Source organism: Pezoporus flaviventris, unplaced genomic scaffold (assembly GCF_033815535.1).
Source record: "Pezoporus flaviventris isolate CSIRO_AGI_PZ_B2104156 unplaced genomic scaffold, CSIRO_AGI_Pfla_v1 ptg000037l, whole genome shotgun sequence".
NCBI classification, from domain to species: Eukaryota; Metazoa; Chordata; class Aves; order Psittaciformes; family Psittacidae; genus Pezoporus; species Pezoporus flaviventris.
The window spans coordinates 14752564-14780560 of NW_026892585.1; the positions used below are offsets into that span (position 1 = coordinate 14752564).

The following is a 27997-nucleotide window of genomic DNA, read 5'->3' on the forward strand; positions in this document are numbered from 1 at the left end:
CAGCCAAATAAGCCATCAAGAGGCAGCCTGCACACATCTGCCTTTTATCTGCATCTCCTCCTTTACTGATGAAAACTGGCTCATACAACATCTCCCCAAGCTCCCGTCTTATCTGAGGGCTGCAGCAGCTCTACTACCCTGTGACAGACCACAGCAGCCTCCTTGGCTGCAGCTGTGAGGACTCCCCAGCCCCAGAACCAACACCAGCCCCTCTCACCTCTGCTTTGTCAGCAACCTTTGTACCCCTCAGCCTCAACCTGTTCCATGGATTTAGCTGAAGCAAGAGACTAATCTGCATCTGAAAGCAAAGCAGCAGGAAACAAACACAACCTCTTTCAATGAAGTTTCTATAGAATACCTAGTGTTTGGGTTTGGGTTTCTTTTTTTATCTTCACACAAGTCCCCTCTGTTACCCACACACCACAGCATGCACACCCTGAAAGCAGTTATGTTGTACAGTGGACATCAAGCTCTTTAAGGAAGATCAAAGCACTACGTGGATGCCCGCAGATGCATCTGCCACCTCCATTCAAGGCCAAAGGCATGACTGAAATCCCCAAAAGAACAACAAAATTACGTGCATGAGGTTGTAAGTTATTCTATTGTTTTGACATAATATGTTGATAAATTAGTTACAGAGGCAACTTTTGAACAGTGATTAGCAAAAGACATTCACACAAACACATCCTCCTGGAAGCAGAGTAATGTGCTTCCATGCTCCTGAAAGCTGCTTCCAGATAGAGACACCAGTGCAAGGTTTGGGCAACACCATCAGCTCCACTGACCAGATGAGACACAGGACGTGCAGCAGCCCAGCATGCCAGGGATCAGGCACTCTCAGGGTATGGAAAGGGACTGTAGGGCTTTTTTGCAAAGTCACTTCCCCAGGGAAAGCTGAACTGACGGGTCAGGCTTAGACAATCTGCTCCAGAGCATGCGGGAATCGAGCAGAAAGCTGACGGCAGGACTTAAGCCTCCAGCTCAGCTGCAGGGGTTGGTTACTGGTCACCTCCACGCACGCACAGCTGCCTGCTTGTCTGTCAGCTGTCTCAGTCTTGCCTGGAAGCACTGACATTCCACTTACCTGGAACATCACCTTCCCAAGCCCATATTTACAGTGGTCTCGACTGCATTTGTCCCATCCACATCATTACAAAAAAATTACAATGAAAAAAGGGCAAAAGAGCTCCAAGCCCAACAGCCCTGGGCGGCTGTACCAACACTTTGCTTTTAGTCAAACAATCAAAACATCTGCACTTAAAACGTCACACGGGTAAAATGATCATTTCTGTGGCATTTGCGCACACTGAAAGGCACCGCGGTGCCTCAAAGAGAACGTTCAGGACACAACTTAAACAGCAGAAACTTGCTGAGGTGAGTAAAAACTTCCTGGAAAACCAAAATGCTGAACAGAGGCACAAAGCCCCAAAGTGCTCTTCCTTTTGGAAAAAGGTTTATTTCCTGCAGTGCAATTCACATCCGTAAAGCCAAACTACACCGAATTACCGAAACCTTAATCAAGTACCTCTTTGAGAGCCCTCCACTCTGCTTGCTCCGGAGTAAAGGCATTCCCTACATCAAGTCCTAAGTGAGCAAAGCAGCTGCTGCATTGCAGACCCCAGCCTTCCACAGCCTGCTGGTTTGCTTGCTTACACAAAGCAGTTTGTACCGCACAGTCTTCTCCCATGCATATAAACGCAAACAATCAGGTTCTAAAGCCCCACAGATGTGACTCGACCAGAACAGCTACATTCAATTCCTGTTCCAGGCTTGTCTTTTCTGATCCTCCACCCCTTATTTCTGCATTTCCCACTGCAGCCACAGGTCTCAGTGAAGCTGCGGAGCAGCAGCAGCGCGCCTGAGGCAGTGCAGAGTGCTCACCCCGGGCCTGCAGAGCCCAGCCTGGCCACCATAACCCCTGCCCAGATTGTCCTATGCACTCAACCCAGTGGCTCTACTCCTAGCTCAAACACACCAACACTACACTGCAGAGCTACAGAAGAACAGGCTGGAGCAATAATGCAGCGAAACTCCTACATATTCCCACCTAAAGCAGAAAACCCATACAATGCAACATAAAGAACCAGTGGGAAGAATCTAGGTTCTTTCATAGTTACAGCTTTCACAGAAGACTCTGTCATTTCCAAACGAATGTTTGATGAAGTAAACAGCCTTTGCACCACATCAAATCTTCCTCTGTCCGTGAGAGTCGCCACCAAAGGACTGCTCAGCACCACAGTGCCATCAGCTGCAGCGATGTTTGGCTGTGTTTATGAGAGAGAGCAAAACACAGAGATGTCAAAAACGTTTTCCAAGCAGGGCCGCTCCTGCCATTACACAGCTCACCGGAGAGCTTACAAGGCAGCAGGAAAAGGGCAAGATTCCCTTTAGTGTTAGCCTTGACAAGTACAATGTACTCATCCGGAACCAAAGCTCTATGGCACCCTTTAAGGAGAAACATCTCTTCTACAGTGCCATTTCTACAGTTCAACCTCACTGCAAGTCCCAGAAATCACAGAATGGTCTGGAAGGGACCTTAAAGCTCATGCAGTTCCAAACACTTGCCATGGGCAGGGACACCTTCCACTGGACCAGGTTGCCCCAAGCCCTGTCCAACCTGGCCTTGATTTCCTTAAAGACGCAAACATTTCCCCCCCCCCCCCACCATCACTGAAGATCACACTGAGCTCTCGCTCTGAGCAAACAGCAGCACTCCTGCACTTGCATATTTACTGGTGTTTACTATTATTTTTGTTAGTGAGCTTAAAAAGCCTAAAGAAAACCCCTGTGCTGTTCTTTCAGCAGTTGCAATGAATGGCCTCAGAATTTAGGAACGTCAGAATTTGCCATGGCCAAGCACTGGTGCTACGGAAGGAAAACTGATTTCCAAGGGCAGGTGATTACTGTCACCAAGACTTTAAAGCAGGCTAGTGAGACTATTAGTATATTGAAAGCTGAGCTTAAGTTACAATTTTCTTTTGCTCACAGCCCATGAAATCTCCCAAATACAGAAATGTTTCAGAGGTTTGGGATTCCATCTGCAGTAAAAAAACCTGCATCGCTTGCCACTGTCAGACTGGCCTTGCCAAAGCAATGCTTACAGCCGAAATCTGCACTGGAGCTTAACATCTTCTTTATTGGGCTACAAACATGATAAAGGCAGAGGACAGAGTCATTACTGCTGCTGGGGCCCACAGAGTCACAATTTGATTACTCACCAAACAACACAACGCTGGAACCACCTGAAGATCACAGCAGGCACGCAGCAGGACAAGAGTACAACCAGGCAGCTCTGTGGAGGAAACAATACAAGAGGAGGACTGTCTCCAGCGAACACTGCACCAGGCTGGCTGCTGGAAAGGGTTTTCTTAACACTGAGCTCCGAGATGGAGTTTTCCTGCTGAGCAAAGACAGGTGAGTTGTGTTTTTGGGGCCCATCTGCACATACAGCACCTTGTGAAATGGATGCTGGAGAGCAAAGCGATTCAGTGCTGAGGACAGTTGTCATAACTGCTCTGCTGGATGCTTGGAAAAAGCTGATCCAGCCCTTTCCTGCCAGCTTCTGAGACTGCGGAATAACATGGGATGGGGGATGGGGGATGGGTAGGTACAAGCCCACACTGACTATCTCTGCCCTTGAGAAAGGGCAGCTTGTAGGAAAGGGGATTTCCTCCCCATCATTCTTGTCTCATCCATAAGCATCTCCCAGTGTTCACTCTGAGCCTGCAGGCTGGATGAATTATTTAGGCCTTGAATAAAACAAGAACCTCTGCTCTCAAAACCTGTACGAGATGCTGACTTCAGCAAAAACACATCTGAGAAGGAATTACACAGCTGACACTGTGCTGGGGCAGGGCGACAGACTAAATGATCCCTGCGGTGCCCTTCAACTCAGAGGCTGTAAATCCTACTAGAAGCAACAGGCATAAACTAGCTTTGGTTCTTGATCCAGCCACATTAACAATGCCTGGACTTCAGCATCAGACATTATGTCCAAAGCCAGGTGATAATGCAACACGCTCAATTAACTGCCCCCTTCTGTTAATAGCATCTGACAAGCGTTACCACATCAGCAGGTTTCTGTTTTCTATTTCTTTTCTGTCTCCACAAATGAGTTAAGCTTTTCTACCCGGGTTCAGTGCATAAATGGATGCACACTGACATTTTGCTGCACACTACCACGTCTAACTAATACCACACTGGACTTCCCTTCGTTATCTTAATGTCAGGAAATTCTTTATATATGAGAGAGAGGAGAAAAAGCCAGGAAAGTCTGTCCTGGACTTTGCAGGTAGCTTTTAATTAACACTGTGGTGCCAATGAGCTTGTGAGGATGGCATTTGTTTGACATTTGTGTTTAATCTCCTGTTCCAGGAGCTGCAAAACAACCCTCTAATTGCAGTGTCTCACGTTAAATGCACTTCTGCTAAATACAGTTTGCACCTCACCAATATACGCTGTGACACAGAAGACAACTCCCGATTTGTGTTTCTCAGCATTTAGGTGGGAACAGCTCCGTACGCTGTAGGAACAGGAATTAGCTGCCAAACTGGAAGTGCCCGCACTCAGAGGAAAACAGAGTTAAGCCATCCTGGAGGAATGTGTATTTTACAAGCAAAATCTGTCAATGATTGAGGGCTGAATTTAAGTGCCAGCCGAGAATGCTAAGCATGGTACACCAAACTCATAAAAAGCAAAGGGAACAAATGACAGCCACTCAGCTCATCAGCTGTTCGAAAGAAGCCATAAATGCTTTAACACAGAGGGAGCTTCTAAAAGGAAACTATGATTAAAAAATGTCCCTTCTCTTCATTCACAACATACCAGAGACAGCACTGATGAGAAGGTGAGCAGCTGAGAAGAGTTCTTCATCCTGAGGCTGGCACTTCTGCAACAACAGCTCCTTCTGCAACCTGCACCCTATGAGCTCTAACAAGTCCAGGAGGTCTCGTTGTTGTGCAGGTATTAACTCCTTCAGGTCTGGCTTGTCTCCCATGCAGATATCATCTACCTGGAAGCAAAAGAGTAAGTAAACTTCTAGAGGGAAAAGTTCCAGCAAAGGAGAATGCCAGCTCTATTCGGAAACTGCTTTTAGGGAACAAGTGGAAGCTTCTTTGTCTTACCACGTCCTCCAGGGCAGTCACCATTTCTTCACAGAGCAAGAGCTCACAAAGGGTTTTATATAAAGCTCTTCGCTTGTCTTCTGGCAGCTTCACAAAGGGCTGGAACTGAGCCTTCAGCCGTGACAGATCTTTCCCAAGAAAGAAGTAAAAAAGTAAAACTAAGTACTTCTGCACAAGTGCCAGTGAAAACAGTTAGCATTTCTGCTGTGTGTTTCATAAGCTCATTTATCACCACATCCTGACATCCTGATTTCCATCAGCACAAGTTATAAGGCAAGGCTGGAACACAGCCAATTCTATTTCCCAACCAAGCCAAGGAAGCATCAAGAAAGAGGAACAGCTACAAAGGATCAAGATTTTAGAATTCAGTATCTTAATGTTAACTGAACTAACCATATATTAAGTTTTTCACTTGAAAGTTCGTCTCCAGTAAAGTCTATTTATAAGGCAGAATGAAAACTTCTGCTCTTCACTTCTTAAATCTGTGGGTTAATATGAATTTAAAAGTCAAAGGTACAAGTTCACCCACAGAACTAAAAGTTCCTATTGCAATCCTCAGTTGTTACTGTCCTTGTATTTCATCAGGTACATCAAAGAATTACAACTCTTCACTCCTGACCCTGTCATTATTACAAAAATCAGGACAAAAATCTCTTGTTGATTGCAATACTGAATCCATGACAATAGATACAACAGCAGCACAAAAGAATTCACTTCTTTCCCCACAGCTCAACTATGACACTGAAACAAAATGTTCTGTGACATCAAATTACCGCTTTGCTGAAAAAAGTAAGTTTTCAAGTGCATAATGCCCACTGGAAGGCTGGGATGTGTTTTTCTGCATTCTAAAAACATGGACACACAGGCATTGTTAACCTTGTTTCAAAGAAACCTCCCTTCGTGCCACTCCGGTCAAGAAACACGCACTCTTTAAAGATGCCTTTTGTATCCAAAAATTACTTTACTGGAAAAACCAACCCAGCCTCAGGCAGATATTTGCTGGACCTGATGCAATCGTACATACAAAGAGCAGAAGAGGAAACCTACTTTAAATATCTTGAGTAGAAACAATATTTTTAGTTTTTTTTTTCCAGGAGACAGCTCAGGTTAATGAATGAAAAGAAATCTCCAAGCCTTGTAAGCAGGAAAGGTGCAAGCATATGTCAAAGCTAAACCAAACCAAACAGTGCATTCTTTCACAGATAACTGTTTTTTATATACACATGCAGACACAGTTATTCCTTTCCATTCTCCATGAGAGAATGAGAGAGTTTATTTCAGGACAACAAATACCTATTTTGGTCACAGCTGGTCCACTAAACAGCCGAAGGGTGAAATGCAGAGATAACAGAAGTGATGTTTGTCGTTAAAACCAGCTGTAAGAACTCTGCCAAGAACTGAAGAACAGTAAAGTGTGCTGAGGCCTTGATTTGTTTCCCCTTTTGTCAGTCCTCTGGTGACAAACTTGCCCCTTCCTCCCTCATGCCTACAATAAACAAGTTGTGCCTGTCCCATTATACCAGTTTGCCAATTGCCATTTAAATCACATTTTCATTTCATCAGCTGTAGTTCATACCAAAGATCTCTATAAAGCATCTCAGAAAACAATGAGGCAAAGTGAAGGGGGGAGATGCCTTTGTGATTTTTGAGACTTAAAATAACCTTTAACTGAGAGCATTTTCCAAATGATGGAGTATTTTCAGTGGCCCTTTCTGAATGAAATCATAAATCATCACTGATCTTACAGAGTTCATCTGGAATGTACGAGAACTGCCATTAACACCTGATTTGGTAAGATCATATTTATGACAAAGGGATTCAGGATGTTCCTAGGGAACAGTCCACTGCATATACCTACTGCAGCAGTAAATTCTTCCATTCTTTCAGTGTATTCCCTTAAGAGTTCTCGATAAGGGCTATTAAAACGAACTAACACAATTTCTTACCCACTATTGTACCAGATTATTTCCTCCTATCATGTCGCTTAACTCACTGTGATATAATAACGTAAAGCATTTCTGGTAATACCTTGTTTCAAGACACTTAAAGAAGCATCACTGGGAATGAGGTTTTTTGCCCCAGAGTACATCTCATTATCAACAGCATCTGGCTGATAGAGAAACAAAGCATCTCTGAATAGCGCTGAATGGGGACAAGTTGACCCTTCTGTGCTTTCTTTTTCAAAACCTCCTTGCTGTTCATCCAGCAGACAGAATTCTGTAATTAGAAATTCAATTGAAACAATAAAATTAATAAAATGCATAAGTAATTCCCGAGTGAGGTGCTAGCTTGCATTATCTAGTGTTCCTGTACATGATTTCTCCATGGCTCATCTCTTCTAGATGGAAAAAATGCCAGTGGCTGCTATGAACGTGAATTACTGAGCATTACTGCAGGCCCGATGTTTGGTATAGTGTGCACAGACAGATCTTGTGATGCAGCTCCAAAATGTGACTCCAGCTCATGGGAATTAAGGTACTGCAGACAGCAAGTAACATGAAAACTTCTCACTGACACTGTAAACCTGAATGTTGCATACAAGGGATTCAGGTATTCATGTTTCTGCCAAGTAAGAGATGTGCTGTAATGCTGGCTAAAGGGGCCACTCATGATGGAGATGTGAAAGCACTTTCTGAGTTTTATATGAACTCTGAGAGTCCCTCACAGAGCTGCTTCTGGTCATGAGGCTTACAGATTCCCCTTTCTCAGCCAAGCTACAGGTCCACCCTCAAATTCTCCAGATGAGTGGAAAATAGGGGGCTTTACGGAGATTTTAAAAGACTTCCCCCAGGCACGTTCACTCTGAAATATACTGTTGCTTTGCAGGAGCTTCACCCGGCTGGATTACCCTTCCTGCCTTGTCTTCATGTCATCCTGGCCTACCTGACCCAAACAGGACTCCCCATTTCCTTCCACCCCAATGCCAACCTGATGAGGCCAAGGGACAACTCAGGTACACAGGAAGCCTTTGTGAAAGTTATGCTGAGAAATCTGGAATATTGAGTTCTGTGCTCATGTGTTCAACATTGTGCCACAAAGACGCAGAATACAACCAAAGCCCTACACATATTTTGATCACCTTTTATCATCTCAAATGCAAGACCTGTAACTGTTCCCCTGTTCCTCTGTAGCAGGTCTGAGGAAATTGCAGAGAGGTTAACAAGAGAAACAATTTTAGAGTAACACCTGACAGCGCTGGTGAGGGAAAAAAGTAACTAATCAAACACAGTGCTCACACGTAGCAGGCACAAAACCTAAATATAACCTTCCTGCAGTTGCAAGAGTCTGTCTCACCAAATTAAGGACATTCAAAGCAGAAGAGAAAGCATGGAGAGCACTCCATCGGCAAAAGCTTTTCAAAGGGAGAGTACACAAAAAAAATCTCCACCACAGAGAAAGAAAGATGACAGAGGCCTTTAGTCTGCATAACCATTCACAGAGAAGAGTGAGCTAGAGGAGCAGAAAGCAATTAACACAACTTAAACAACTTCCCAAAGCAATGAGACCCCAGACAGCAGCTAAGGCACTGTATGGTGAACAAACTCATGTTACTTCCATTGATAATAACAAGGCTTTCACACGACCCCTGAAGGGAGGAGATAGTGCTAATAAACTACCTGCCCTCCTAAGGCAGATTGATGCTAGTAAGGGAAATCAATACACAGCATCATGAAAAGTTTTAGAAGATACAGACCCTGTTAAATCTCTGATAGGACTCAATTCAGAAGAAAATGTGAATGTTTTGTACTAGTAGGGCTGTTAATTAATTTTCTAGCTCATTAATTTTGTCATACTCTTAGAAAAAAGAGAATGGAAAATAAGCAGACAAAAAAAAAAATATACACACTACTGTGATGTCTTCTCTCTTGAATTCTATTATTCCCCTTGATGACCAACCTCCAGCAGCACAGTTAGATCTTGTTAGTTATTCAGAAACATTAACAAAAATGGATGAAAACCAGAGATGATCAATGAAAACAATCAAAGGCAAAGAGACTCCTTTGCTTGGAGAAGCTGAAAAGATTAGGACTGTTTAATTTGTAGTCATTTAAGAGGAAGCAAGTCGCATTTATAGCAATGAACAGAACAAAGCAAATCAGGGGGTACCGCTGTACCTTCTGTTTTGTAAAGCAAGAAAAAAAGGACTTCTAGGAAGACTTTAGAGACACAAAACTGCAAAGCCTGTAACAGGAACGACTTTTACATGTAGTGGAAAATTAGCTGTAGAAATCAAACAGAATGATTACAGGAAAAAATTACCATAAAGGGGTCAGAAAAGGATTAGACCTCTTTTTATTTCTTTTTCATGTCTTTAGAAAAATGTCCACTCACATTAGCCTTAAATTTTTATATACCACTTTTTCTTAAAGGATAACCCACATGCTGTCAGTGGCAAAGGAAAGGAAGCAGAAAAACACCTTAATACACCTTATTCTGTAATTATCTGAGAAGAGAATCACATTATGCTACGACGTGCAACTGGTCACTTTCAGTCTCATGTGAAAGGACTACATTAGTCTCTGGATTCAACTTCAAAGGCTATTTTTATGTCCATAAACAGATGCTGATCACTGCTCAGACATTAAGAAGTTGAAAGTTTAGCCCCACCGTACTTAAAATCCCTAATTTCGTTGTTAGTTCCTCCAAGTTCTCAATGATGCCCAGGCAAGAGAAGACAGCACATTAAATCTTTTTTAATCTTTAAAAGCCATAGGTTGCTTGACATAAAACAATGCTGGGCTGGTTTTGAAGCTTAAAAGACATACATTAAACATGAAAAAGGAAAAAGAAGGATTCTAGATTTCTACCTAGGAATGACATAAACAGGTTATCAGCTACACACAGATAGCCTTAATTGCACCTGATTACTCTGAATTACACTCTTATTATGACCATGAAGTCAATGCCCTCTGCTCTGTCTCTGTGCTCAGTCTATGTTTGAGCAATTCCACATTTCAGAGAATTTTTTTACAGGTTACATGGTATTTACTTATATTCTGGAACCTACAGACTCCTTAATATCAGAAGTCAGTTGAAGGAGAATGATGGAGAGTACCTTCTACATTCCTTATGCAAATAAAGTGCCTCCTGGATTGAAATTTCAACTGCAATTCAAGTATTTCTTCAACATATCTCTTGTTTCTCTCCACATCAGTCCTTTTCAACTTCCATCTTTACACAGTCCATCTGATTTCCTTCCTTCTTGCATAACATCCCCTGAAACCTTCTTTAGGTCAGGGAGTTTAACTGAGGACAGACAAGAAAGAAAACCCCAAGCGATTCTACAAAGCAGAGTTACTACTCCCCCTAAAGCCAACTTTAACATTGTTTTGACTTGACACCTGAGAATTACTTACTGAAATAAGTAAGTAAGTAAATTCCATTACTTACTGAAATAAGTGAAGTGTGATCAGAAAACACGACAAGGACATTTCTGTAACCATTCTGAGAATATATATGAATATATATGAAAGTGTAAAATAGAAAAGATTAAATTCCAGTCCTACAGTTTATGAATAATTCTTTTCTTAGCATGACTGTCGTCTCAACATTCCTGGCTGACCATTGATTTATATTCAGTTCACTCTCCCTGCCAACAGGGGAAGGCAACAGCATGGGCTGAGGGCCAGGTAGCTAGAAGCAGAACTGCAGAAGAAGACATGGACAGCAAATTCAAGAGGTTGAGCAGTGTGCCCTTGTAGCTATTGAAGTTTGCTGCATACTGGGCTGTGCTGGCAAGAGCATAGCCAGAGGATCGATGACAGTGATGTTTCAATTTGGGAGACTGCATTCAGAGTGTAGCATTCAGTTTTTGACTCCCCAGTACAAGACATTAACATACTGGAGCAATGCAGCAAACAGCTACCAAGGTGCTGGAGACCATCATGTGTGAAAAGAGGCTGACAGACAGGATTTGTCCAGCCTGGAGAAAATACTGCTAAGGGAGAACCTTACTGCTATCTACTACTACCCGATGGAAGCATGAAAAGAGGACAGACTGCTGCACGATGATAGGACAAAAGGCAACAGACACAAATTAAAGCAAGAGAAAGTCTCATCAGTATTAAGTGGGGGAAAAAGTTTGCTATGATGGTGTCAAACATGAGAACAGGCTGCCCAGAGGGGTGGTGGAATCTCTGTCTCTAGAGATAATCAAAACTTGAATAGACAAGGATACGAGATCTGATCTAACTCTGAACTTAGATCACACTTCAGAAGTTGGCTCCGCCTTGAGCTGGGGCTTGAGCTAGATGGTGACCTCCTGTGGTCCCCTGAAACCTAAGTTATTCCAAGTTTATGATTTATTCAAACAGGTGAAAAGGCATTGCTAACTTAGAAAGCAGCATTTCACAGCACAAATATCTGTCAAGGCAATGGAGGCCACACAACATCATCACCTTCAGGCACAGGGAAATGTAGAAATCATTGCCCAACAGACAGCTCTGTTGAACTGTGTACCTAGAAAATGAGCTTTATACTTACCAAACTGGCCACTGTGCTTTATAAACAGTTCAATTACACCGTAGGCAATAGTGGTTGCAGGAGGAATTTCAAGGATCACACTAGAATCTTTCATCATACTTCCACTTTCACTCACTGAAACCTAGAGGACAAATTTATTCACTGTTTATCTTGCCAGTTATTATGTAGCTTAAACACAGAATTAATAAAGGGAAAAAAAATACAGGGAAAGAATGTGTGCCACTCTCCATGATGTCTAACTAAAGCACATGTTAGATTTGACATCTGTGAAAGGAACTAAATGAGCAGCGAAAGCACAATGCCAAGAGCAGCTCTCAAACTCTTAGCTACCCTCTCCTATTACAAAGTTGAGTTCCAGGTGCAGTTTTTGCCACACTGTCACTAGAAAATGGACTTCAGTATCCCACCCTGCCCTCTTTTATCCTGGCACCCCTTTTGCCCCACTGGAGGCTGGTACCAGGAAGATGGCACTTGCACAGAGGGTTGTTGAACTGCAGCTCCCAGATCTCTGCTACTAGAGACACCCTGTATACAGAAGTGATTAATCTGCAACTTAAACTTACTACGAATGAGCATATGTTTTGATTTTGGTAATTCCTTTTCAGTTCATAGGCAATTTTTCAGATACCCTTATAATCCAGTTAATCTCTGTTTCCATATCAAAAATGAATAGCTTCTCTATAAATATTAAAACTCAGTAGACACAGCAAACATTTTTGATGAATGATTACTTGGGTTAGCAAATAAATTTGCTTCAGCACTGCTTTTTACTCTTCAGCTTTCACTGAACTGTTGTATGTTTGGTTCATGTTCTGCTCTAGGCAGGAATCTACATAGAAACTGAATCACAATTTGACGGTATTGACGGAAACCACATTCCAGGCTCATCTTTTGCCACTGCAATGGGAAAACGTTACTTTTCTGAAGTATCACAAATAAGCAGTGCACTGAGTTCAAGATATTATGGAAGCATGAAAAATACTCTGGAGTCTATTTGGAGAAAGCATAATTTCATCTCAGATAACCAGCAAATGTTCTGTTCCTGGCAGAATCTTACCTTTACTATTTTTGTGCTGCATCCTACCACACCACTGATTTTTTCTTCTGTCTGGATGTGTTCAGTTATTGTACACTTCTGAGTTGTTATTATCTTTTCTCTCAAGATGCACAGCACTTCACGTTTCCTTTCCATTACTTGTTGCAGTAAACTACTGTTTAGATTTATTGTTCTGAAAATGAAAAGATGCCATTAACAACATAAATACTGAACTGAGAACAAAACATTTGCTTAATTGCTTGAAGAAGCTTTTATTGTAAAAATAACAATGGTTGCTGTATGAGCAGCCTCCTCAAAATCAGTTATGTCCTCCTTTGTTATTCGGTAGCGGTAGATATCTGTATTCCTCAGGAAGTCCTAACACATGTACTGAATTCTTGATTCCTCACTCTGAGCAAAAATGGCAGCTGCCTGGCTACTTTTTAAGCAAAAAAAGAAAGGGAGAACTACAGTAAGTCTGGTAAGTTTAAGCTTCCTGTGTGCTATGAAAACAACCAGCCAGGCTCATAAACACTGGACTGAATCCTCTGGTATAGTGAACTCACACTGACATTAACAATGTCATGGCAGGGTATGCTGGCTAACCATTCCCTTCAGTCTCACGTTAGCACAAACAGCATCAGTAAGTCAATGGCTCCCACCCTGCAGTCTTTACTCCAAAGAATTATTTCTACCAAAAAAGGCTACTGGGGAACACAAACAAAAGACCTGTGCCCATGGTCTGTATTATGAACTCCCTGCAGCCTAGCACACTACTGGATTCATTATGCATGCACACACATAATGAAAATACTTACAATAGTGTAATACATAAGCACACAATATAATAGTATTACCCACACACCACAAAGCTCTGCTTAGAAAGAACGAAGTTGCAGTCAAGCTACTTGAAGTTGGGAGATAAAGAGCAAGCAATCTCCCAGTCCAATTAGTTTTTGTAATCAAGCCCTATTTTCCTTTACAATAGTTCTCGGTTTTCCCTCTCTTACCTGACCAGGCTGAGTCCCATTCCTCACCCCTCATTCATCTCAGCTTTGTGTCACAGCCAGCTCACCAGCCCCACCTCGTGTAATTTCTCTTCTTTTATCCTCAGATGACACCAGCTGCTCATGGCTCCCAGCCTTCATCGCCCCTCCTTCTCACAGTTTATTATTACCACTTCCCAGCCATGTGGCCAAACTCAGTCTCATTTATGTCCTTGTCACCAGTCAGTCCCATCACCCCTGTCTTTGTACATCCTTCTACCTGTCACAGGTGTGCCATCAAGTGCTCCTCAGCAGGGGAGGTGACATGGGCTCCTTCACGTCCAAGAGCTGATGTCCAGACTCACCTGGACTAGGACAGCTTGGGGTGCCCACCACGAGGAACTGCTGGTTTGGCATCTAAAGGCCCTTGCACAGGCAAAGGAGTGTCCTGACACGCTGCCACCAAATTCCAAGTCGCCAGAATTCCCCCTTGAGGGATGAACAGCACACTAAGAGACTAATTACCTCAGTGCCAACGCTCACACCTTGCCACGGATCTGTTTCAATGTTGACTTAGACCCTGAGCTGGCTGAGTGGGATCAGCACTGACCAAGTACTTCAGAGAGCTGGACGAGAAACCAGAAGAGATTTCATGGATTTTGTAACTGGAAAAGATGACTGGAAAAAGAAACCCCAAACCCACCTGCTATAAACTTCTGTGTTATTCCCCAGTGTAACATCACAATTTGCAGTTAATGACTGGGACTGTCACAGTCAAAAGAAAAATTAACTCTTGGAGGGACCTCAACTTTCTAGCTCTTGCCTCCAACTTAACATGTCAACCCTACCACACATCATAATTCCGTGTGCGTTTAGATGCTGCAGGGGATCTTCCTAAGTAAGGTTCTTCTGCTCCATTTGAGAAAGTGAACTCCCAGAAACAATGAGAAAGGATTATTTTCTAAGCAAAAATGACAAAATTCACTACCTTGGCTTCTGGGTGTTAAAAGGCTCTCTGGTAACAGTCAAAGCAACTTCTTAACTGTATCTAACTGACTAAAATGTGTCACTTACAGTATACTTCTACAAAATACCCAGTGGAGGTCCTCAGATGAGATGTCAGATTTTCTACAAACAGGTAATTTGAGCAAGACAGTTGAAAGATTGAAAGATTGCTACCCCTGGCTCAAGTTATTCAGCCTTTTCACCTCCCTATTACTGTAAATGGCATTTATTCATGGAACTAAAGGGCAATTAACCAAAAAAGTGATGAAGCCATGTCTGACTCGGCCTTGTTTAAATCACAGAATCAGAGAATAATTAGGGTTGGAAAGGACCTGAAGATCATCTAGTTCCAACCCCCCTGCCATGGGCAGGGACACCTTACGCTAAATCATATCACCCAAGGCCTCGTCCAACCTGGCCTTGAACACCGCCAGGGATGGAGCATTCACAACTTCCCTGGGCAACCTATTCCAGTGCCTCACCACCCTAACAGGAAAGAATTTCCTTCTTACATCCAGCCTAAACTTCCCCTGTTTTAAGTTTTAACCCGTTACCCCTTGTCCTACCACTACAGTCCCTAATGAAGAGTCCCTCTCCAGCATCCCTATAGGCCCCCTTCAGATACTGGAAGGCTGCTGTGAGGTCTCCACGCAGCCTTCTCTTCTCCAGGCTGAACAGCTCCAACTTTCTCAGCCTATCTTCATATGGGAGGTGCTCCAGTCCCCTGATCATCCTCGTGGCCCTCCTCTGGACTTGTTCCAACAGTTCCATGTCCTTTTTATGTTGAGGACACCAGAACTGCACACAATACTCCAGGTGAGGTCTCACAAGAGCAGAGTAGAGGGGCAGGATCACCTCCTTTGACCTGCTGGTCACGCTCCTTTTGATGCAGCCCAGGACACGGTTGGCTTTCTGGGCTGCAAGCGCACACTGCCGGCCCGTGTTCATTTTCTCATCAACCAACGCCCCCAAGTCCTTCTCTGCAGGGCTGCTCTGAATCTTTTCTTTGCCCAACCTGTAGCTGTGCCTGGCATTGCTCCGACCCAGGTGTAGGACCTTGCACTTGGCATGGTTAAACTTCATGAGGTTGGCATCAGCCCACCTTACAAGCGTGTCAAGGTCCCTCTGGATGGCATTCCAGAACCATACAGCTTGGTGTCATCGGCAAACTTGCTGAGGGCGCACTCAATCCCACTGTCCATGTCACTGACAAAGATGTTGAACAAGACCGGTCCCAACACCGATCCCTGAGGGACACCACTCGTTACTGGTCTCCAGCTGGACATTGAGCCATTGACCACAACTTTGTGTGCAGCCATCCAGCCAGTTCTTTACCCACCAAGTGGTCCATCCATCAAATTGATGTCTCTCCAATTTAGAGACAAGGATGTTGTGTGGGACAGTGTCGAACGCTTTGCACAAGTCCAGGTAGATGACATCAACTGCTCTAAATGACATCAACTGCTCTAAAATAGAGATATCTTCATATTTAATTAAAAAGTTTTAGATTTATTAGATTCTAGAGGTTTGGATTTATGCAGTCTGCATAAGTCTGAAGTCAGCCTGGGTCTTTATTAAATTAAAAATATCCTGAGGCAATTTTTGATCTTTGGAGACTTAATGCTTATATGAAAGTTCAATCAGTTGGAATGAACTGTCTGGAAACGTTAAAGTTGATTGTTTAACCAAGGGAAAGAAAATACCTCTGAAGCGATGCAACAGCCACCAGAACCTCCCCCCCCCCCAAACATTCCTGAGCTTATTAATATGATGCTTTCTCTTTTGGTGCTGAGCCATGCTTTATGCTTGGAAGGCAATGCATCTTTGGATTAAGCAAAAAGTAAGAAATGTCAAGCAATCACAAACACCGCTGCTCTTAAAAGTGTCTGACAACCCAGAGCTATTAGTTATCACCGTAACAGACCATCAAGCCTATCATACACTTCACAGTAATTACTTATGATTCTGAAGAGGTGTGCTAAGCATCTTGAAAATACAAACTAATGCAGTAAGAACTTGCAATTTTAACATTTGACCTAAGAAACCACAGGATAAGAAATGCAATGAAGAAGCACAAAAGCAATTTGTCATTTGCTTTCATATATTTTTTGCCTGCTTTAAAGGAAGACAAACTCACCAGATATTCCTGAAAGTTCCAGCAAAAGAAACAAAATAATCAAAAGTTGAAAAATGCAGATTAAATTGAGATTTGCTGGGTTTGATGGAGCATTAATATAAGAAGCGTATAGAATATGATTTCAATCTATCAAAATGAAGTACCAAAATAATTCAAGAGACTTTTTCTTACATCAGGGAACTGAGGTGTTTAGTCTGGAAAAGAGAAGGCTCAGGGGGGGACCTTATTGCTCTCTACAACTACATGAAAGGAGAGGGGAGAGAGAAGGTGGCTGGTCTCTTCTCCCACGTAACAAATGGTAGGACAACAGGAAATGGCCTCAAGCTGCGCCAGGGGAGGTTCAGACTGGATATTAGGTAAAATGTCTCCAGTGAAAGGGTAGCCAGGTATTGGAACAGGCTGCCCAGGGAGGTGGTGAAATCACTATCCCTGGAAGTGTTCAAAAACTGCCTAGATAAAAACCTCAGTGATATGATTAAGTGGTGGACTTGCCAGCCCTGAGGTAATGGTTGGACTTGACGATCCCAAAGGTCTTTTCCTACCTAGCTTATTCTAAGATTATTATGTCCTTGGTAGGACTGGCTCAAACCCCCTCATGCCCCTGACTTTGAGATTCAGATGCAGAACTAACAGCAGAGTGGCAGAGTGAAGGAGTCAGAAGACACAGACAGGTAAACAGGCCTGCTGCAGAGATTTCTGAGGCAATGCTGCATAAGCTGCCACAGCACTGGAGGCTACTCAGAGACACTAAAACAAGGGACAGAGCTACCTGCTTCTGTCCCTGATGTAGCACTCCCACAGGCACTATGTATCACAGGTAACTTTGGAGTCCTCTACCCAGCTGCACTGTGTGTCAGAGACACAGCCACTGCCTCAGCATCAAGATTCAAATTACTTCAGTGGGATATATTTAACTGTAAAGCCAACAGAAATGCTCTCCTCTTCCCACTAGGTTTAGTGAGTACCAGATTCAGAGTTTTAAAACACATACCCCTAGCACAGCTACAGATATCTTTTATTTTAGGACAGCACACTTAAACACTCTCCTCTAGTCTTCTGGCACTGAACTTTCTATCATAAAACCCCTTGGACTCCAGGATTGTGTTTGGGCACATCGTAAGTTATACTGCAGCACAGCCTGTGGAAGGTAAAACATTCTGCTCTTCTCAGCAACTCAAACTAGAGACAACATGAGGTAAACAAATACCCAGCTTACCTAAATTATCACTGAAAACAGTCATCAAGAGCAAAATGCAACAGGGTTAAAGTTTGACAATCTGAGCAGGGCTTAAAGTATTGCAGGGTAACAGCCACTGCATCTCTGAGTGCATTGTTGCAAGAGCTGAACTCATTTGCCAGCATTACACCCTGAATATCAAGAACATATCTGAATAACAAGAGGTGGCTCAGTTAAATCCCTGAGAATACATGCATGCAGGCACACAAACTGCATGGCATATTTTTTATTTCACAGGTCACCTTTCAGAGCTTTTATATCTGTTCTACAATCATCACTCTCATCATCTCTTTCACCATTTATTGTACAGAAGCCCTCACAGATCTTGCATGACCTGTACTACATCACCATACTCCTTCCCACCTTGAGGAGTTGCGCTGAAGTACTCAAAAGTTACTACATAAAAAGTTACTATATAAAATACAATGAGATACTTGCTTGCTAAGTCCCATTATCAACACACAGCATATGAGCTTGTGTAAATATAGACCATTTAAAAGATTATTTTTTTTTACTGTTTGTTCTGCTTAAATAACCTTCCTGATGTCAGTGATTTACTGTATGGGAAGCTCTGCAGGTCAAACATGAACAGAAAAGAATTTCTTTGAGTTTTGACCACAGTCTCTCCACATGTTATTGGACTGAACACTTCCACTCTCCTCTAATGCAAAGGCTTTCTTCACCTTTATTCAACTTTTTAGTTCTACCATGAGGAAAGCAATGGAAAATAGACAGGCACAAATGCAATTTGCTGCAGGCTGGAAGAAGAAATGTAGGAAGAAAGGCAGAAACACCATGGAAGGCAAGAGAAAACAGACAACATCTGGCAACAGAGCAGGTTCTCACAGTCAGAAGACAGAGCAGGAGCCTGCTCTAAACTCTACAGCAGAGACTGAGGGTCTTTCAGATGCAGAATTTCTGACTGGACTGTCCACAAAGGACTCCCAGTTTTTTGCCACCAGCAAACTTGCTGAGGGTACACTCATCAATCCCATCACCCAGATGACTAATGAAGACAGGACTGGACCCAGTATTGTCTCCTGGAGTACACCATTAGTCACTGGCCTCCACCTAGACTGTAGTACTGCTCGACATGCTCTGGGCCCAGCCATTCAGCCAGTTTTCAATCCAGCTGTTTTCTCATCCAGCCCGTACTTTATCAGCTTCTCTATGAGAATTTTATGGCAGGGAATAATGAAAGCCTTAAAAAAGAAGATGGAATATACTCTTAAATCGAGAGCAATCTCACCAAGTTAAAGGCACACAACTCTGACCTGAAATCAGTACATTACAGTACTCTGTAATTTAGCAACCACACTGTAGTATGAAAAATAATGTAAAATAAAATATGCTGAGTTTATATAGCTAGAAGTACCATTTAACTTGATTTTTAAAATTGTGTATTATTTTAACAAGTGTGTTCTGCATTTACAATGTCATTGCTTCTGCAAACCAGGCAGGATTTCATCCTGCACCCTTCAGCTGTTATTCCTTTTCAGAACAGGAGGCAATGCGGCATTGGAATCTAATTAAAAGATCAGTAGGACTCTCCTTCAGAAGGTTCACCTAAGAAGTGACAGGAGCAAGATTTGCTGCCACTGAGGACTTCCAGCTTGCTACCTTGAACACTCACATGACTTAGTTTAGAAGGCACAGCTGCATTGGTTTAGAATTTTCTGCTATTTATCTGCAACTTCCATTCAAACAGCCTAATACAAGAATAACATTTGAAATGCAACTTAATTAAGCTACATGTGTAGGAATAATCAACAGAACAGTAACTGATCAAACAAGCATAAGGAATGTTTGTCAATCGATGACAACAAAAATACCTACTTGACTCTCCTCTCACAAGTACTGATGGGCAAACATCTATCTTTGGATGCCTTGCATCCAAAAATCACTAATTTGTAGGCACCAGCACTCCAGAATGCTGAATTCCTGTATGCCACACAAAGCTCCATAAACAATACAAAAACCAGAAGTTTGGACAGAATCCACCATAAATCACAGAATATTTATGAATGAGTATCTGGGATTTCATTTGCAAGGCATTAACACAATTTCCAGTGAGCTCCGGCATTATGCTGAAGAAAAGAAATTTACATTCTGCTATCCTCATCATTTCCAGTGACCTGGCAGAAGCCAAACTGACTGGGTATCAATTATACACTTTGCATAATAAGCTTTAATAAGCTATGAGCATCTTTCTATGAACTAAGAACTAGCTCCTTGCAGCTAGGAGGCACACAGATTAACCTCATCTACCGTTACGTTCAGATCGGTGCAGGGCTACTGATTTTACACATATGCAAAAAGACACTCTATTTCTAAGTATGTAGTTACATGCAGGATTATAACCCCAAAATGTGATGAAGTAAATCTGATTTGCTATGGGAGGATTATTTGTTTGAACAGAAAGGTAACTCAGTGCAGGAAGCTAAATAAAAGCTTACTGATCTAAATCAAAGTTATTCTGATTTGTTCTTTTATAGGACTCTACCTAAATCCTGACACTATTCTTCTGGTACTAGATACATACTAATTTTACACACCTGGTATGCACATTCAGCCCAATATTTTCTGCTTTTAATAAAGCATTTAGTGCAGAGATAGCAGGGTGCCTTATTAGAATAAGTCTGTTGACTTGTGAATGCTCACAATACAAAGAACAGCAGCCACTTGTTCCTGTGAAAATTGATTATTTCTAGAACATCAGTGTATCTAAAGCAAATTTACAATGCTCCTAACAACTTCTGCACTGATAACAAAAACCTATCAACTTTATCTTCAAAGCATCAGCAAAGGCTATTAAAATGCATTACAGCACCTGCTACAGATGTAAGGTACAATGCTGTAACAAACAAACCACTCTCATCTCCCACAAGCCAAGACCTGCAATACAGAGTAGATCCCTGACTTGTCATCTGATTGCCAAGTAGGCTTTGGTCCATGACTGTCTTATTGCAGGATTAAATAAATATGATTTCAGAGTCAGAGAGAAAGTGTTGCATGTCTTGTAAATTTAAGATTATAGTTCCCCTCAGCTACTACTGTAGCTGTACTACTGTATAACAATGAGCAATAGATCACAGAATCATAGAATGGTTTGGGTTGGAAGAGACCTCGAAACTCATCCAGTTCCAGCCCCCTGCCATGGGCAGGGACACCTTCCACTAATCGGGTTGCTCGAAGTCCTGTCCAACCTGGCCTTGAACACTGCCAGGGATGGGGCAGCCACAGCTTCTCTGGGCACCCTGTGCCACAGCCTCACCACCCTCACAGCAAAGAATTTCTTCTTAACTTCTAATCTAAATCTCTCTTTCAGTTCAAAACCATTGCCAGTCAGTAGGAGCTTCACCAGACTGCCGTAACTTCTCAGATATTACGGATAATGGCTTAGCAACTACATTCACCAGGACCCACAGACACACCTCATCAGGTCTTCTGCACGTTGAACTTGTGCACCTTCAGGTTGTGTAGATGGTCTTGAACTTGATATTCTCCTACAGTGGCTGGTTCTTCATTCTAATTCTTATGTAGATCTATAAACTACATTTTGTTCAACTAGTAGAACATGTGTGGACCATGCTGGCTATTTGACCTTTGCTATTGCATGACCTTTGCTATTCCCTCAACTTCAAATAATCCAATTTTCTAGCACCGTGGCTCACACACACATACACAATTATAAAACCTGCTACAACAACATAAGTAGTACTGAATTCAGTTTCCATAGCATTTTCCCCACTAACATAGAAAAAACAATCCATTTTTTTCCTAGATTGTTACCTCAGTACAGTCCCCCAACAAAGTGAGGATTTGGCTTTTGTTCCACAAGGCAATTCATGCAAATACACAAGACGAAATTGCAGAGAGATGTTTTTAAAAAGAAAGGGAAAGTTCTGACCACGAAGCTTTCCAAATCTGGAAATGTTCATTTTTGTATGTATGATTTATCACCTAAAAATGAGAGGTTACATTAAAAATAATTCTCAAGCTATGGCAACACTGCAGAATCAATTGTTTGGTGATCACAGCTAGCCCAAGCTTTTTCAGCTCAGTAATACTTCCCAGTCATTACAGCACCTATATTAAAAACATACCTATCCTTGACGTCTTTCATAAGCTGCTGCAAGTCAATCTCCTGCTTCCTTAGGTTTCCAAATGAGGACTGGTTTTCCACATAGCCCCTTCCTCCAGCTCCCAGGCTGATCTTTCCAAATGAAGTTTCAATGCTTCCTTGAACAGAATCTTCAAACTTCCCCATATATTTTGCAAAGTCAGACTCCACGATTACTAGGAAAGCAATAAAAGTGATTTCTGCTTGTGAAGAGAAATACTGAAATAGTCCCGAATTGATTGGAAAAACAGCAACTTACAGAAAATATGACAAGTTAGTGAAGGCAAACTTTACTGAGCAGGTAAATAATGAAATTTACAGCTCTGCAACTCCTGCTTCCTCTACATTTTCCTCATCTTCACTCTGCTACTTTTTATATTTTGACATTTTAGGAAAACATAAGGTGATCGAAATGCTAACTTCAGACACTACAGAAAATCATAAAGAATGACTGAAACTTATTTCAGCTACAAAGAAAAACTGCAAAGCAGACCTGCTTGTATAGCAGGGTTAGTATCTTACCATTATCTTGATATATGTCATTACAGGGCTGTCCAAAGCTCACTGAAAACCAACAGAAGCATCCAACTGGCTTAAAACAACTCTGAATCTTAGGCACCTATAACTGACTCAGCACCAGCTAATCTTCCAAGCCAGCTACAATTAACATCTCAATTTAGGGACTTACCTATTTTCTTGTGTGGAATTGTGCCACACCTAGAAGTATGGAATTCCAGATTGTTAATCCTAAAACCTGGTTAGGACCACTGCAGCTGGATGAAGAATGAAGTACAAGGGTCAACCGCTTTTAAGAGTATGTACAAGAAGAAAGGAAGTACAGATAAAACTTCCTTGGCCTTGCCTGTACAAACATTCCCTGGGCTACTGTCACCACCAAGACGCTGTTTATCCAGTGCTTTTTGATCAGGAGCACAGTATAATTTCACACTATCATCACAGACTAGAATTCCCCAGCAGTATTCTAGTTCCTGTGCCTACAGATAGCACTGTTGTTAAACAGTGGAACTGCACACCTTTACAACCTTTGGCACATAATTTCAGTAGTCTATCTAGGCAAAACATTACCATTTTTCTTAACAGTTATTATTATTGGGTTTAGTTAAATGACTAATCAAGTGATAAAAGATTCAGTCATCTCATTTCCATGGATGGAGAATAGTTCAGAGCATTCCTCTGAAAGGAGCCCCTAGTAACACGATTGAGAATACCAACAAAAAAGATCAGGCTTTGCATTCTTTTTATCTGCAATAGTACTGATGCCCATGTATGGCTTTACCTGGTTTGATCGGTTTGTCTTCAGTAAGCACATCACTCAGGGTGACTGTCAAGAAATGATACTTAGGCTTCTGCCAGCACCAGAACTTCTTTCTCTTCGTAACTAAGCTCATAAGTTGCAGCTTGTCTGAGGCGTTCAAATGGGAGACAGGGATTAAGTCACCTCCACTGTCAGTTTCTCTCACAAAATTCTTTGTTGCTTTTGCAAACATCTTGGGGAATCAATTGAAGCCTGAAAGAATACATCTGCTTTTCAGTAACTGCAGCTGGAAGGTATAAATATGCATATTATCACTTTAATATTTTTTTCATAGTATAGATAATAATACAGGAACAGCTGATATTTTCACCCCATCTTCTCTACTTAGAACTGGGGATCATAACAGTTCAAACCACTTATCCCAAAGTAAAAAGGTCTTCATAGGAACAGATGAAAGAATTAAAATTTGAAATAAGGAACAGCGAGTAAGCAAAGAATAATGCACTACAGACACAAAACGCGAGGCTTAAACATTACAATAATAATGCATTAAATTTATGGTCATGCAGACAACAAAGGAAAAAGAAACAAATGGGTGAGAACATAAATATTCCATCATACACCTGAAAAGTTCCTTCAAGAAATACTCACATGTAATTAATTAATCAGGTGGGGAGGAAAAAAACTTACACAGGTTACCTGAAATTCCAAGAAAACACATCTGCTAATGAGCACCCTGCAGAGACCGGCTGGGATGAGGAGAGCACCAGGCCAGTGGCAGAGGATTTCTGCCTCCCCGTACAATCCTTCTTTTGTTACCTAACATAAAGTTATCTTACTGTATATGATAATTGGGGGGTATTACTCACACAAATTACCTTGATCCTTTTAACAGCAAGTAAACACATGGTGGGATAATAACAATTCTCTATAAAAATATTTGTGCTGGCATCTTTGTACCTAAGTTTTGTTTCTGAACTCTGCTCCTGAAAAGTCCCAATTAGTTTTGTTCTTTCTGAACCTTTCTACATTCGGCGTTTCCCAATTTTCTGCTTTCCATTAGCATAACTACAGCTAAATTGAACATATGGCACTTGCAACTGTTATTTGTGTCTGCTAAACTGCTACATACATTATCTCATTCTAGCTTTTAAATGCCTTGAATTAAGAAATGATTGCACCTCTTATTGTGCAAGGGTTTCTTTATCCCAAGCAATGCACTTTGCTGTATCTACAAGGAACCTTTTCAATAAGGGACACTGGCTAAACAAGCAGGAGAAATGGTAAAAACCGCTATTCACAAGTGCTAAACACACAATTCTAATAATATAATTTTTTATCTTTTTTGAAAAAATCTGATCTTTTTTTATAATTTCAACTCTGTGTTATTTGAGCTAATCATATTTCCATAATTAAATATTTTGTTTTAAAGTTGGCAGCATTTCTTCGAATCCCCCACCTGACACTGACTAGAAAGTTTAACTAAGATCACAAGATGTCTCAGCTGGGTATCCACACATTTGCAGTTAATTACCTGCTTCACAGAAATGTTAGATTTGTCATTTACAAACACAAGCCAGAATAATTAGAACAGAGTTTGAGCAAAACCTGGTATTTCAGGATTATTGAGAGAAAATGGAACACTGAATAAAGACTGTTAGTGGTTGGTCCACAGGCTCCATGTTGCAGTATCAGTGGGAGGACAGAGAAAAAAAAAAGCCTTTTTGCAGATGGAAATTTACTTTCCATTAGCTTTTCCCAAATCCCATTTCAGGTAGCACTGCACACAGTATTTACCAGTTCATGTTGAGGTAACTACCTCCTCATGAAACCCCTGTGGCCTACACTTAGTTTTCTATATAAGCAAGTAAAGGATATTTCTCAACAACACCTGCATGGAAAGGATTTCAACAATGTCAAAGCCAAATAACATTTCACTGAAGAGTCTTCTGGGACTTCCACTGTAATTGTGGCTGCCACAAACATGCAGCACAGGCCCAGCTATATATACTGAGAATATTCCCACTGGCTTTCTTGTGGAAAAGAAATTCCCAGCAGTCTTCTCTCTGACCTTTTCCTAAACTCTGAACTGAGATTGATTTTTTTCATTCTTAAATTAATCCTCCTGAATTTCCCTGGCACTAACCTCAGTGAGAACACTTTAACAGAATAAGCAATGCAGCTCCACTGCAGCAGAAAAAAAAACCCACACAAACAAATCAATCCCCCAGTAGACCCAGAAACTAGTTTTCTTTTTTCCTGGGACTTCTTTTGCATGAAATGGTATTTCACCACCAGCCAGATGACCAATGTGTAATGGAAGGGACCATTAAGAAAATTCTCATGGCCTGCATTAGCTGCTCTTCCCTAGCAGAACCTTCTTCTAACATTTCTGTTCTTTACATGATGGTTCATTCATTCTGATCCCACTCCTACATACCTGATTCACATAGGCATAGCCTCTGAAAAGAAAAAAGCCCACCAATTTCTGAGTTTATGATAAGACAGATTGCAAAAACCAGTTCCTGTGAGGTACACACTCACTAAATCTCATGAGAAGAACCATTAGCACCATTCCACAAACCTCTGTTTCATGATGTTTTTTTGTCTTCATTCCCAGTCACTGTGCTTCTGATTAGCAAAAAGGAGACCATGGAAACACCACAGTGCTTATGAGGACTGCTGAGACTCACCAGGCAGGAGAGATGGGACTGTCTTCTGCCTCACAATGATAGTGTTGGTGTCTCCCACACTTTGCTGTACTGGGAATGTCTTTGCAGGAAGCATAATTGCTGGTGCAGCCATACCTGCAAAGCAAGAATATTCTATCCAAATTCCTGTTTATGTCTCCTTGGATACAGTGCCTTTAACACAAACTCTAAAATGCACCCAAACACCTTGTTTCACTAGTTCACAACACAAGGTCACAGGGCAACTGAATGTGCATTAGCTGACATCAGGGAGTTAATACAGCTACCAGGATGTAAGGAGTCCCGACTGAACGGACATGGAGCAGTTATGGACACAGCATTAAGAAAACTCTGCCTTTGGTGCTTCTTCCTCTGGAAATTTTGCTAGAGCTGTGCTTGGCCTGGTAAAATTAAAAGGAAGGTATCAAAGCTGGTAGAAAGAGCCTGTCAGAGTGATTTCACTCTTGCAGATTGACAGCTAGGCATGAAAGTAGAAGAGGAAGGAGGAGCACCTTCCTTGCTACCAAGGAATTTAAAATTAGCCTGGACCTGGGCTACAGGGAGGGTAGTCAATGAAAGGGATGAGATCAAGTGAAGATATTTACAGCAGTTTCATTGTCTACTTATAAACAAATCATATCCCTTTTCTTTCCTTTATCAGAGCTCCCTAACTCAATATAGTGAGACATGAGAGCCAAAGAAACAATTTATGAATAATCAGTGTCTACCTTTGCCAGCACAAAAGCAAGTTCTCAACAGTTGCCTGACATTTCTTACATTCTGTATATACATACACTGACCTTTAAAAAAATACAACAAAGCTCTCCCCTCCCCCCCCAACGTAACACTACCCAGCACACCAGGTACTGTACATGGGGAATTTGGGAAGAAGGTGACAACTAGGCTACCAAATGCCAAAACATACCTTGCCAATCCTAGGAGTAAGGATACACAGCCCCTGAAAGCCAAAGGTGACCACGCAGGAGCTACAGTGCCAGAAGAGCTGCTGGGGGTTAACTCTGCTGCGCAGCAACAGTGACAGCCTTTGAATCCCACTGAACTCAAGAGTTTACACCAAAAGGCAACTAAAGCATGGAAGTGATGACAAGCAGGACATGTATCTTATTACAAAACCTCATGGTTATTTTCACCTCCTCTTTCTACAGATTTAAAATTAAAAAGCAGCCACAAAACCCAATACACAAAGTGTAGCAGGGACGTTCACACAAGAAATTTCAGTCCTGGAGTGCGTGTGGTGCCTTACGAACACATCCAGTGCACTTTAGCGCTGGAGGTAGCCCTCTTTTGTGTCTTGATGGCTTCACAGCATGTGCCTCCAGACGCTCGACGCTGCACAGACCCACAGCAGCTCATGGCACTCAAGGGCGACGCAGCAGCCTTACCCGGGTGCCTACTGCGAGGTGGAGGTGCGAGGCCTGTGGCAGGAGCTGCACACCTTGGGCTCGGCCCAAAGCTGCCCCTGTCCCTTGTGAGCAAAGCACTGACCACCTCGTCCAGGCCTATGCTGAGGCAGCTCAGGTCCTATGGTGAGGACCCCTCACCACTCCCTTAATGCTTAAACCCCACACAAAACCCCCACGCGAGAACTGCGGCCGTTCCGCCTCGTTCTGCCAGAGGGCACGCAGGAGCTGGCGGGGAAGAAGAGCAGAGCTTCGGCACGCAGGGAGGCGGCCGCGGCGGCTCCTCCCGAGTACCCAACTGCTCGGTTGCAGCCGGGGCACACAGCAGACCGAAGCCCCGCTGGCCTACACCGCACCGCCGGGCCCGGTCCGTACTCACAGCTCTCCCGGCGATCCCCGCCGCCGGGCCCCGAGGATGCGGCGAGCTCCTCCCGCGGGGCGTGCCCAGTCCGACCGAGGCTAACCGCGCCGCGCCCCGAG

The 27997-nt window shown here is 42.4% G+C and overlaps 1 protein-coding gene across 5 annotated transcripts; it reads right to left on the bottom strand.

Moving 5' to 3' along the window:
* Positions 1-582: 582 nt before the first annotated feature.
* Positions 583-27997, bottom strand: GSDME (gasdermin E). 5 transcript variants are annotated; one of them, XM_061464806.1, is made up of 12 exons: positions 27897-27997; positions 26100-26213; positions 24106-24215; positions 23428-23658; positions 22114-22306; positions 12664-12835; positions 11607-11727; positions 7152-7340; positions 5124-5251; positions 4825-5011; positions 3219-3292; positions 583-2264 (listed from the first exon to the last, which is right to left on the bottom strand). In XM_061464806.1, exons 4-12 carry the CDS (start codon positions 23636-23638, stop codon positions 2034-2036), a joined length of 1506 nt encoding a protein of 501 aa, XP_061320790.1. In that variant the 5' UTR covers positions 23639-23658; positions 24106-24215; positions 26100-26213; positions 27897-27997; the 3' UTR covers positions 583-2033. The 5 variants fall into 5 exon arrangements, with proteins under 5 accessions (XP_061320790.1, XP_061320786.1, XP_061320788.1 ...); XM_061464802.1 differs by having other exon boundaries at positions 24106-24225; XM_061464804.1 differs by having other exon boundaries at positions 24106-24225; positions 27893-27911.